Below are 13,464 nucleotides of genomic sequence, written 5' to 3'. Positions count from 1 at the left end.
TTTTCTGACTCGGAGTCGGGTCGAGTCAGCAAATCGAAAACGCTATTAGACAGAGCTGCTCACTTTTAGCATTTTCACTACGGTGTGAAGTGAAGGGGAAACGGCTGACTAAAATCTTGTACACCAATGCCCACTAATGCCCAGTGGGCATTACTTTATCTTATTATCTTATTTTATCTTTATAATGCTCCAGCAAGGCCTAATGCCCAAACTAATGCCCCAAAAATGTGTACTAATACTTAGTAATGCCGCAAATCCGTAACACCACAATGTCCTCAGCGGTTTCCCCTCGGTGCGAAGCCAACGGAGTTTTAGTTGACCTAAGGCTAAGTCCTGATTGGCTCTCGTAAGCAATCCAGTAAGAAAAATAGTATCGTGTGCCGTTGGCTCTAGATACAGAATTGACTCACAGAAGATGTTAACGTACAAATGGGATCCGAGTCATAATTAAAGAGTTGCGCTAATTTGACAGTCGCGGGAGAAATAGCTCGCTGTTAGAACTTTAACGGAAGAAGAGTCGATACAAGAAATCTTTCAAGCAAGGAGCATCCCAGGGCCGTAATTTCTCTCTTAATTTTGTACAACGAAAAGAAATCGAAATCGAGCGCGAGTTTGCAGGGGAATTTTGCCGCGGGAATATTCTTCCATAAGCCGGGGGTAAAACTTTGGCCCGTATAATCAAAAGTGTATAATATATGCATGTGCTCGTGCATTATTAAAAACAACACCCGCGCAAAAACGCAAGTTAATTCTGAACATTCGGACCGTGAGAATCTTTGAAGACGCGAGAAAGTTGATTATCAGAGTAACGCGACCTAGGGGAGTCGTACAACAATTAATAATATTTCATTCGAAAATATTTGCATCGTGACGGCTGCCGTCCGAAAATGTGAGGCACAATTCAGAGTCGCGCGATAATTAAAAGTACAATCGAGAAAGAATAAAAATCAACATGATTAAAATATAATTGAGAATGCGTCACGTACGTTCTTGCATAGCAATTAATTGGTAAACGCGCGACGATCGCCTCCCGAAACGGCGAGGGAAGTGAAGCGCGAGTCGCGACGAGTTAACGAGACGTTAAATGCGAGATTCTAATTTGCATCTTTATTAATTAATGGAGGTATTAACGGAGAGCACGCGGGGAGGGGGAGGAAAGAGGGGAGAGCGTAATGGCGTAATGGCGCATCGTGCTCCAGTTGGCCCCGTATACATTGGCATACTTCTGCTAAATTATTTATCTCCCGCTCGGCCCTGCATCACGGTCTACATAATAATAAAGCCCCGTAGTATTTTCTTCTCGTCGATACTGATGACTTTTTTTTTTCTTAAATTACAGACATGCGTGGAGAGGCAGCAGAGCGACCCGAATGTAAGTATCGTTACATCTGCTATTTGTACACGATTATACGCTGACACATTGTCACCTAATTACACGATACTCGCCGGTGTTCGGAGTCCGTTCTTATTTCAAATCCGTCTCAAGTAATAATAATAGCACTGCATTGCAATGTACGGTCTTATTCATTATTGCATTGACCTGCATTTTTATCATTATTTTTCTCATCTGTACAAATCACTGAGTTTCAGGCTGTAGTTCACACAGCTTCATACAGCCTGAAATTCATCGATGTACAGATGGGAATAAAGATTATGAACATGTGAATCCTACACTGATAAAAAAAATCTTAATTAAAAAAATATTAGTTTATTCAAGAAAACTATTCATTAGGTGGCTCCTAATAACTTATTAACTTAAATTTAAAAAATAATAAACAAATTAAAACATGCATTTCTTTGAGTATCTATTAAATATCAAACAGTAGATAATTTTAAATTTAAAACATTTTACTTTAATTGTATCAAATGTCCACTAAGATGTGTAGTAAAACTGAGGTTCAGGCATTAATGAATAAGACACAGTGATGGGCAGAATGATCGCAACACTTTTGTAAATGAGTTTAAACCGCGCATTTAGACTCAGGTTTACAGGCCAAAACTGTGGGGAAACTTTTACTCGAGAAAATAGATCGGAAACGCTCAGAATGGTTTCAGAATGGCCATCGAGTAAAATATTCCTCGGAGAAGAAGATTTTGAAAACCCTGTAACCCTGAATATAAATGCGTGTTCCTAAACTCATTAGAAAAAGTCGCAACCACTCTGTCCATCACTGTACAATTAAAGATATAGGACAATCAAGACAAAAATAAGAAAGAGTAGAAGTGGCGCACGCAAGCGGCTAGGCAAGCAAGGCCGTGCCCCGCACAATAGAGGAAATTTTCGGAATAGATTCCGATCGGAATTGTTCAATTATTCCCTAGACTTCTCTTGCGTTTTGTAGGGGAAACGGGACAATTCCGATCGGAATCCATTCCGAATACTTCCGCGATGGAGGTGTGGAATAAAGATTACATATTGGAAGTGAAAAAAGCCGCGGGCTCGCTGCTCGATATACGATTTACCTCGAATTACGACGGGACTCGAGATTCAGGAGGGAACGATCGATACGTTGAGACTCCGCCGGGAGCCTGTGTGTGCGCGCGCCCGCTTCTGGAGAGAATCTCGTCGCAAGCCACGCCGCGCGCAACAAACTTCGGCCAGACAGTTCGTCTCACGGCAATTAGCGCCGCGGATGTTATTTATACATATCGGGGGAAAACTCCCATGTTATACATATCCGCAACCGCATTCGATTACAATTGCTCTAAAAAGAAAGAGAAATAAAGTCCTTGACACGTAAACTTCGTGGTATAAACTGATTAGCGGTTCCAAGTCGATCTCTCGATGCACTTGAACCGCCTGCTCGCTTCCGTTTCGCGGTACATTTCGGCGACGCTACCAGACGCGCTCGTAACAGTATCGATATTTAAGGCCTGCGTTCACAATGCTAAAACGTGGTCCAAGTTCTAATTTCGAGAAATGTGCAGCTAATCAACTTGCAGCTATTCCATAAAAGCTGCAAGTTGATTGGCTGCATATTTCTCGAAACTAGGGGGTCAATTCTGTATCTTAAAGACCTGTGTCCACGATGCTAGAACTCGGTCCAAGTTCTAGTTCCGAGAAATGTGTAGCCAATCAACCTGCAGCTATTCGATAAAAGCGAAACTAGAACTTGAACCCAGTTCTAGCATCGTGGACGCAGGCCTTTAGGCTGGCATTGCACTCGTCGTACGGTAAATTTTTCAAGCGTGTTGATTGGCTGCAGGATAGAAAAGTTCTCGGGTACCTAAAAAATTTTCTGGCTCGTGGCCAATCAACGCGCTTGAAAAATTTGTCGTATGACACATGCACGGCGGTTACGCGGCACCAGCTTTGAATGCGTTCGAACTCGACGCGTAATCACGCTGCGTCCTGTTGCAGAACCCAGACCTTCACGCGCAGAAAAAGAAGATCCAGGTGTACATCGTGTCTTTGGGGAGATGCCAGGTAAGTGCGGACAATTGATTTTCCTTCGAGTCGCATGCACGTAGCGATACCGCGTCTATATGACGTCCTCTCTCAAGCTCCCTCGTCGCGCGGTCCCGCAATTTCGCAATCAATCTCTTGGCTGGTCGATCGTCTCTCAACCTGAAAAGTAAACGCATCCACAGTTAAACGCAGTCGTGTACCATATACTACTGGACCGCGCATTCATAGTAGAGGGTGTTGCCGACTTTTCGGAAAAAATGCGTGCGACAGAGGGATTCTCCCTCGGGGAAGAAAGGCTTCTCTGTCACACGCATTGCAAGAGACTCTATCCTTGTCTAGAACAATAGGACAAGGTGGGAGTGCGCGGTCCAGCAGTGCGTGATCTATGCTTGTAACGATCGAGAGAATGATTTGAAGACCAACAAACCCCCTCCTCCTTTTCCGACTAATCCAATGTGTCGCTTTCTCTTGGAGGAAGCTTGGAGCGCGGATTAAAAAGACGAGGGAGCAACGCGCGGGCTTTTCCTCTTTAAATAATCGTAAATCTCGCGATCGTATTATACACATACGCTTAGCGATAAAGCCCAGAAAAGTTGCAGTTCCGTAAGTTACACTATCGTTCAGGGCTATTATTGATCCCGAGCGTTGGCTGTTGCACAGCAAAAACTTTGGCATGCCTTGCCCAACTTTCGCAAAGTACCCGAGCCTTATCGCGCCGCAGTATCACTCGCGTGGTGCTGGCCGCGAAACGACTGAATGTATCGATCATGTATTACAACGGGGCTGTTACCGGGCGAGTTGCGAAACTTCCTAAATGGAAAAGAAGGGCGAGAGTGGAATTTGTTAGTTTCATTATTCCGAGATTAAGTCGGGAGGCAGCGATGTTTATCGCGTTCCCCTCGCACGTGTAGTCGCGCTCGTCCCTCTCCGCCACGGCTCTCTCTCTCTCTCTCTCTACCCCTTCCCCCCTCTCTCTCTCTCCCTCCCTCCCTCCCTACTCACCCTTTCTGTCTGTCTTTGTCTCTCTGCTCCGACGGCGTTGATAACGAGCGAGATAAATAGTCGGGATGTAACGGACGGGGGATGATACGCGGAGAGAGGCTGTGCGAGGGAGCGGGAAGGCGCGGGGAGAGGAGGTTGGCGAGCGGACGGCAGGAGGGAGGCGACAATTTAGAAAGAAGAAGCGAGAGCGACTTGGAGCGACTCCGGGGGAGAGGAGCAGAGAGAGAGAGAGAGAGAGAGAGTGAGAGACGGGGCGGCTCGAAATCAATAAAATGTCCTGCGAAAACGTTTTCGGCTCTTTACAAAATCTCCGCGTCTTCTTTCATCCGTTTACCGCCCCCCATGCGACCGTTTTTCCCCGTTTGCGCGGCTCCCCGAGCCATTTTTTCCGACAGTTGTCTGCCTCTCGTTTACTTTGAAAGTGGCGGAAACTTTCCCGAGCTTTGCGAAAGTTAACTTTTGAATATATATATATAAACTCGTATTTGCTTCGAGTAATTTTAATCGCACAACTATGCGGTAATATTCTGTTTCTTCGCAACAATCGCATCTGCTTCTTGTACGTTTGTAGCCTAATGTGCTCTTTGCGTCTAGAAATTTTTATGTGATAAATTGCACAATCATCGTCGACAAATTCTTTGAGCGTTTTGATTTACTCATACACAAAAGAAAAATGTAGCTGTCGTTGCTAAAAACTGCATGTGGCAACTAAATTTCACTTGTAATATATGGACAGCTAATATTTAGTTGCGATAGCTAAATATTTTGCTCCTATGCCTATAGCATTAGGTGCGACAGCAAACCGTTTGCTGTGGTCTAGAAAGTTATGGCAGCAAAATATTTTTAGCAAATCACGATTAGCTACGATAGCAAAATTTTTTTTATTCAGTGTACAAATTAGAATGTTTCTAGAGCACGTTGCAGATCAGGCTTGTACTTTTATGTAAAATCATAAACGATTGTCCGAATGTTTGCACATAAATGTGCTACCCTTTAATAAACGGCGCCGAAGTTGAAGCGCCTAGTTCACCGCTCGTTTCTAAGGATCTCTTTTAGAAATCGCCGATATTAAGTAACGCCACGACGGTGCTATATATATCTCTGGTTGTTAATACACAGAAGCAGAGTGTGCAGCGGCTGCGCAACGAGGTGGACGCGCTCAAGGCGGACAACGCGAACGGATCGAAAGTTTCCATACCGTCGCTCCTCGGACTGAACAACAACAATCACATTACAAACAATAATGAGACGAAACACGAAGCGGCCGCCAATGGTTTCGAGACGAAGCCGTCGAAGGAAAACTACGAGGAAGTCGTTAGGAATGGCGATGTTCACCGTTCGCGTGATAAGGATTGTGAAAAGTAAGCTTCGTTTGATTACAGTTTAAATTAAACAATGAAATTTGTTCATTGTTCGTCACGTAGAGCTATACGAAGATTTTGGCGCTTCTTTTCAACTGGAGGTTTTTTGCAGGCTACGTTCCAGCTCGGTGGAAACCGTTTCCGGCGAAGACGACGTCGTCGAGGTGTCGTTGGACGAAAATTCCGACGACAAGCAGGAGGAGGAGGCGCAGAAGGAACACAACATCGAAACGTCTGAGAAGTACAATTACCTGAATTGCCTCGGGCTTATTACCAAGTCCAAGTGTATGGAGCTGCAGAACCGGAGGGTGGAAAGGAAACGTCGTAGCACGGCTAATCCGCAATTTGTGTACTCCATGTTCGAGCAACCATCTGTAAGTGCATGTCAATGCTTTTGTTCTTACATGTGAAATATCAGTTCCCGAAGCGGGAGCCATTCAACTCCATATAATCCCTCGCAACTCTCCAATCAATCTCTTATAAAATCATACATGAGGTCGGCATTGAGTCCTGAACCCGTCCATCTTTTTACATTGTAGATACTTGTTTTAGACTAGCATGGCCTTTGCGAAAGTAACGCGCAAAGATAAATTGAGCTATCTATATTACATATGAAAAAAAATGAATTTAAGACTCTTTGGGCGGAAATAGATCTCTACAATGTCACGTCGTATCGTTAAATCTTTAATGACTGGTATTTTGACGCATATATTTTAGAAGCGGAAGAGGCATTCCTATTTGCAATCGGGAAACGCTCCTCACACTCGGCAGACGACCGCACGTATGAACGGTCCGTCGCCACCACCTAACAAAACTCAGCCAACCAAATCTACCTCGCCACCGGCGCAAACGGTAACCAAGTCGTTATACCCAGTCCATAAGTCCACCACTAGGCCAAATATCCTCAGAAACGCGGACAGCAAGGTCTTCGTGAATAAAAACAAAATGGAAGACAACCAAGTGCGATTGTCCGTGTCCAGTGCCAAATCTGTTCAGTCGATAGGTAACAAGGTTGTTCACATACCCGGATTACCGTCTAGCTTGACCATCGAGAGGATTGGGAGTGACTCTATCGTGTGCATCTGTTGTGAAAATCCAGGTGAAACTTTTAGAAACATTGTTAATTTTCTTACAGTCTCATTGAAAAACATGCAAATGTATACAAACGTACGTACTTAATGCATATGCGACTCCATTTCGTAGGTTCGTTAACAACATGCAGGAATTGCTCAAGTAACTATCACATCTCGTGTCATACCCGATCAACGCCTCCACCCAGGATCTGTCCAAAGTGTATATCATCAATGGATGAGGAAGAAGACATCGAAAAGGACGAAGAAGCTAATGGACAAGAAGTCGACAATAAATTGCTACGTTACAAAAAGGACGAAAAACTCGGTAAATCGTCCTCGGTTTCTTGAAAGAAGAAATCCCTCCTCCTTCAATAGCGCTAAGCGTGTGATTGACAAAAAAGTTCTTGTTCCGTACGACTTTAGTTGTGAAAAGTTCGCGATAGACTTGTGTCATTTTGCCGCAGCAAGTCAGTCGGCTGGAGATTATTGATTTTCTGATTATGAAGGAAAGCCGACGATTTTTTTTTGCTGCCTTCTCAGTTAGTGCATTGTAGAGTAACGGCGTTATACGTAAACTTGGCCGAGATAAAATCATAAAGGACCGGTAAATCGGCGCAAGCACATTATTTTAAATAAGCACAGGAATTTGTATAACATGAGTCCATAACTTCTAGATTTAACATACAACGAGGTATCGCAGCGTTGCCGCAGACTTAATTGAGCGTAGGCACGCACTCGCTGAATAAACGAGAGAGGCAACCTGCCGGAAGAAGTGTCCGCGTGTGAGACCGGCTTCTCGATTACGGCCGAAGAATTTGCAATTAAGAAGAACTTTTTGGTCGATCGTCCACGATAGGGCACAAAAAAACAACCTGTGTATTGAACGCAAAATATCTTGCAGAGGAAAAAGAGAGAGAAAGATATGAGCTGCGCGAGCGAAACTCGGATCTGAGATTGCAGGTTTACGAGTTGGAAAAACGCTCACAACTACTCGGCCAGTCACTCCAGGTTCGTCCTGTGGCCTGCATAGAGACAAATTATAAAGTTCACTTTTCTTTGGAATGCTCTTTTGAGTTAGTCAAATATGTAAATTGCCAATGATTTTCGTCCTTTTGTTTTTTCATCCAAAAGAACCTGCAAGATCTCTGCGTTTTTATATATTTTTTTTCGTTTATGTCATATTTTATGAAGACAAGTCGATTCTGTTCTCTAGACAGATATTTCTATAAAATATGAAAAATGATCTCATATTTAATGTATAATAAATTTTTATTGTCTCACAATATATTTTTTAAGTACATTAATTTGATTAAGAATCGACCAGTCTTGAATATTTTTATTTATCGATCGTTGCTTTCGTGATTCACGAATATGAATCAGCTTTATTTCTTTAAACATTTATTTCCTTCGTATTAATAATTTATAGATGTGATTTCCTCACTGCATTGACAAGAGTATAGAGCGCTTGGTTGTTCGAATATAATTTCTTCTGCGTTATTAATTTGTTGAGAATACACGGAAATTTTGTGCAATGTTTAGATTTATATTTGCCAATTGTACTGAAATGTCATATTTAAAGATTATTCGATTATATACACTTTATTGTACATACAAAATATCGAATCACCAAAATTTTATAAAACTTTCTTAAAATGCTAGAAGAATTTTTCATATCTCTAGAGATTCTCTATCTCGAAATCAACACGTTTAAAGAATTTATTGTGCGACAAATGAAGTACCTTAAGAGCGATATTTTATATGCATCAAATGGCATGCGTGACATATTTGTAATATCTTTTATTTAGATAATACAGTCGTTTTCTAGATATTCACTATATTTGAATATCTGCCTTGCCGAAAAATTCTCAGAAGAAAAGAAGAGCCATTTATATGTGCACATGATTTGATCTTTTCTATCATTTTACGTAATGTGAAGAAAAATATTTTATGTAAAATTGAAATGCAATTTGTACGTTTATGCTTTATTATATCATTATTATTATATTATTTTATATTAACGAATAGCGAATTAACATTCTTTATTTTTTCAAATCGACAATGATTTGTAAAGTTTATTTTATATGGTTTTTCTCGAACTCGATCGCATGCAAATTAAAAATACACTATTAGCTATTTCTATGTTAAAATCACGTGAAATCTTCCTGATAATTTTTACTTGCTTGTATGTAATACAGATGTAATAGATTGAAAGAAGTACACTATATATTTTAAGAAATGCATGACATTCAAAATTTGTATTATTAGCTCTTTTTTTCACGGTGACAATTTTTGGCAAGCAATTATAGCAGCTTTTCGTACATAGTAAACGTGTAATAAAAGTTGCTATAGTAAGCCGTTCTGCATGGAAACAGATGCAAGTGCCCGTTTTCAATTCTTATGACTTACTTTGTAGACAGATAATTCACTTTAAAAGAATCTTTTAACAGTTTAAAAGTCGAAACCATTTCTTCAAGTTAAATTTCAGATTCGAAATAAATATTACGGAAAATGTGAAATTATTCCCAGATCACAATTATTTCTCAATCGCGTGAAGATTACATACTAGACAACTGTTTTTTTTCATCACAATTTACCGTTTATAACAAAGGTATTCAAAGATAAAATCGAAGAGAACATTTGCATACGTTTCCTTGTTAGTAATAAAAGCTCACGCTGATCCAAAGTGTTATTCTCGGAAAAACATTAAAAATATTTATGTCTTCTTTGCGATAGCTGCAACAACGAATGCGTCAGGACTTGTTGGGAAAGCAAGAGAAGACCCAGAGGTCTATAAAGCGTCTGGTGGACTTTATAAAGTTGATACAACTCAGAAAAAATACCCCTCCACCGTCTTCGGCGTCAATCAGCTGCCTGCCTCAACCTTCCTCATCCCGATCAACACGAACGATATCTCCGTCTCAAACGTCAACAAGTCCGAAGACAGCAAGCTCACCCCGGTCTTCGATAACGAGTACCGACAAGCCACCGTACTTCGCGATCACGTCGTCAATCACTACTCACGCATCTCCTATGTCAAAGAAGACCAGGTTGTCGCCAGTTCCCACTCCTACCAATTGCCCAGTACCACCGTCCAATCAGAAAAGCATCAATCATATTTCATCATCAAGAAAATCACCGAGCCGACTGGAAGGTCCAATCAGTCTTCTAGCGGTGAAACCGAAGAACCAAGCCGCACCACAGTTTTCAACTACCAATTGCCGACCAGTTGCGGCACTACCATTCAGGCCGGCTTCCAACCCGTCGTCACCCATCCCCTGTTCTACGATCGTAACAACAGTAAGAAACAAACCAATCGTGCAGTCCCACTCCACCGTGTCATCGTACCAAAATTGCCAAATTCTCTTCACCCCGTCTCGAACGACCATCAGCTGGACCGAGCAACCCTCAACGGCAGAAAGCCCTGGGCCAAATTCGCACGCGGCGACAAACTCTGTGTCGATCAGTCAGCCGGATCAAGCGCAGAAATCATACTGTCTCCTTACGGCGATGCCGAAAACAGCGATGACGAGCAGCAGCGGCCAGGATCAACCGGATCAGCGGAGGAAGCAGCAGCAACGGCGAGTCGCGACGATCGTGGCAAGTGCCGATCAAGAAACTTCATCTACTCATTGTTCCCAAGCCATAACAAGTCCCATACCGTCACCGATGGTGCACGCGAGTCACGAGGCTTCGGCGCAAACGACCGAGACTGTCCTCTCCTGCGGCAGCAGCTCTGCCGCGAGGAGCACGAGCTGGAGCTGCACGAGCAGCCAGACAGCAAGCCAGCAGCAGTCCAGCTCGAGCGGCGCGCTCTCACGCGCTTCTTCGAGCACGTGAAATTGGAAGAAGCGCATATATCAGCGCCACTTAGAACAAAGCTAGCACACGAGGATGAGGTCGGGGATGATAACGACGACGACGACGACGAGATTGCCCGGGAGGACAGCCCGCGCGACGAGCAGTACGATGACGGTGGTACCGTTGCTAAAGCTCCACTGTTGACGTCCTGCGACGACCTGGACGAGGACCGCTTGATCAGTCGCGTTGCTTGGCTACACGAAGACTGGGACATCGCCAGTGACGATGGCAATGTCGCGAGCAAAGCGGCCGTCCGTCGTCTTTCGGACGCAGTCTCGACGCAGTCCGGCTACGAGCTCGCTCGCGTTAACCGGCGCTGCTCGTCGGTGACTCCGCGGCATTCGGCGGAGCGCGAGGACGATCGACTGACAACGGCGGCGGCGGCACTGCGCATTGCACAAAACAATCTTTCGGAGCTTCGTAACGAGGTCTCAGTTCCTGACGATAAGGCTGACACCGAGAGACAAGACTTACCCAGTGGTAGGCGGTTGAGAAGCAGAAGCAACAGCAGCAGCAGCGGCCACAGCGACACCCCGGCGCAAGCGATGAACGTGAACGATCTCTCGGACGAGTTTAACATACTGGCCATGGGTCTCGTCTCTCCGGGGGAAAGGGGCGAGGAGCTGGAGCAAGTCGGCGACGAGTCCACGGCGAGTGAGACTGATGCCGCCACTGGTTAGACATAATTAGATTAATTACGTTGACATTAAGGCTCCTGGTTCCACGTTGAATCACGAGCACAGTTCAACAGTGAGGAACCACGCGGATCTTTTTTTCTTGCCCTATACATCGGAGTAGATTAATCTTTTCGCCACCCGCGTTCAACAGTGGATTAGTGGATGCAATAAAAACTGCTTTTTATTGTTTTATATTAATAAACGCGCGTAATCGAATATGTCCTACAGCAGAAGTAGATCCCTCAGCAGTTGATTAACGAATAGATAAAAAATATACTAATTTACGTTGAACGTTGGTGGTAGCGAAAGGAATGAGGATACATTTCTACTGCAAGGGAGAAACAAGAGAGCCTTATTGTCGATCGCGCTCGGGAACCCGATGGTCTCCTCCGCGGCATTCACGCGTCTTCTCTTGGAAAAGAACGCGCGACGTGCAGGTCGATCGTCGGAATCATAGCAATTAAGTCAGTATACGAACGTGTTCTATGCTAGAGATATTTTAATGACGACAGTTCAGCGACACAGCCTGCAAGTTTTTACGCGGAGCAGGACAACTCGAGGACGCACGCGGCGTCTCCCAGTGTATCGCGGCCTACGGCGCGTAGGACGAAGACGTCATTGCTACAATCGCATTAATCATTTTACTTCGCATTAGAAACCTCGCTCGATGGTTTCGCGCGAGACGTTAGAGCGGATCGTCCGAGGCCAGGCGCGCTTCCCTTCGCAATGCTAGTTTTCCTCGTTTCTCGCGATTCTGCGATTGTCTCTCCGACGAAGTAAACGCGAGTTTCCTCCTCTCCGTTGCTCCGTAATGGAATTTATACATGTTACACCCAATATGTATACGCGCACGGAAGGGCGCGAGATTGCGGGACATTCGGGAGAGGAAATCGTTCATTTCGCTCGTGCCGGCGTTTGTAAGCATCGAGATGATTTTGATTTTCTCGGTCCAACAGTCTCGTTTATCCGAGCTGTTGGTCCTCGTGACGGCGAGATTAGCAACGGCAAATGATCCAGTGATTTACAAGCACGAGTGGAAATCGAGCGGATTCCGATCTAGCGATTCGAGCGAATTTTCCAAGTCGATTCTCTCGGAAACGGGACCTCGCCTCGCCTCGCATTCCCGACCTCTGAGAGAGATCCCGGTTGTGTACCACGATTTTCGAGGGAACCCCGCGTGACTAGCTGAACCAAGCACATATCCGAGAAATCGCGCGACTACTGACTCGAGAGAAGGCGACAAGGACGCGGGAGGGAGCCTAACTATTACGTAAATCAAGTCACATTACCGTACTGCCTTAATAGTGTTGTAAAAGTGCAACTTTTTAAAAACTCCGCGGAAGCGTGGAGGTGCCGATTTACGTGCCCCGGATGCAAACGCGGATCGCGGATGCGACGCGATGGACGGCCGGCGATCGGAGAACGAGAGCAATCACGGTGGAGTAATACGATTAATCAAATTCTCGTTACCATAATCGAAAAAGCGTTAGATGTTAAGGACCATCGTCTGTAAGTTCCATAAAGCGACGCGGTAAAACCGCTCGTCCTGTTTCTCACGAAAGTTGTATTCTTGCCGAAGGTAGTTTGCAAAGTGAGAGAGAGAGAGAGAGAGAGAGATTGTATGTGTGTTTGTGTATGCGTGTGTTCATAAGCGGCCACTATGTTTTGTTGATACGAACTTGGACGGTATTTGACGTTACGTTCATTTTAATTGCGTTTTTAATTGTTTTTCGTCCGGACAGAGCGGAGCTGTGATCTTTTGCAAGACGTTTTGCCTGTGCGAAAGGCGACCGGGTCGATCGTGCGAAAGGTAGAGTTTATGCCATTGAGAAGTGTCGGGTGTGCTAGTATTATTTTTTGTTTTATTCCCGGAATTTGTCAGTTGCCCATCGATTAGTCTATTTATTTCGCGTTAACGTCGGCATTCGCCGGCCACCAAAATCGGTGCGCCCGCGTCATCTATATCTGGTGTATAAAGGAGAGAAGGATCGAGGGCGCGGAGAATTGTTATACGCAAGCATAGGCAACGAGATATCGAGAACGAGAGATTCGTATTTTTTATGAAATAAAGACGACTTAAGCAG

At 44.3% G+C, this 13,464-nt stretch overlaps 1 protein-coding gene across 4 annotated transcripts in view; it reads left to right on the top strand.

Annotated features, from left to right (window-relative positions):
• The window catches only part of LOC105562151, an 18,822-nt gene extending 5,358 nt beyond the window's left edge, over positions 1 to 13,464 (top strand). The window contains exons 2-9 of one of the 4 annotated variants that reach the window (XM_012012731.1): positions 1,340 to 1,372; positions 3,362 to 3,427; positions 5,531 to 5,772; positions 5,885 to 6,146; positions 6,490 to 6,871; positions 6,976 to 7,170; positions 7,747 to 7,853; positions 9,579 to 10,770. In XM_012012731.1, the coding sequence (XP_011868121.1) occupies positions 1,340 to 1,372; positions 3,362 to 3,427; positions 5,531 to 5,772; positions 5,885 to 6,146; positions 6,490 to 6,871; positions 6,976 to 7,170; positions 7,747 to 7,853; positions 9,579 to 10,682 (2,391 nt within the window). In that variant the 3' untranslated portion in view covers positions 10,683 to 10,770. Of the gene's footprint in view, positions 1 to 945; positions 1,373 to 3,361; positions 3,428 to 5,530; positions 5,773 to 5,884; positions 6,147 to 6,489; positions 6,872 to 6,975; positions 7,171 to 7,746; positions 7,854 to 9,578 lie in introns of those variants that run through there. The other 3 variants (XM_012012730.1, XM_012012729.1, XM_012012727.1) reach the window with 3 other exon arrangements.

This window comes from Vollenhovia emeryi, unplaced genomic scaffold (assembly GCF_000949405.1).
Source record: "Vollenhovia emeryi isolate VEMERY1.0 unplaced genomic scaffold, V.emery_V1.0 DF939194.1, whole genome shotgun sequence".
Classification (NCBI taxonomy): domain Eukaryota; kingdom Metazoa; phylum Arthropoda; class Insecta; order Hymenoptera; family Formicidae; genus Vollenhovia; species Vollenhovia emeryi.
This window is presented reverse-complemented; position numbering and strand designations above follow the sequence as displayed.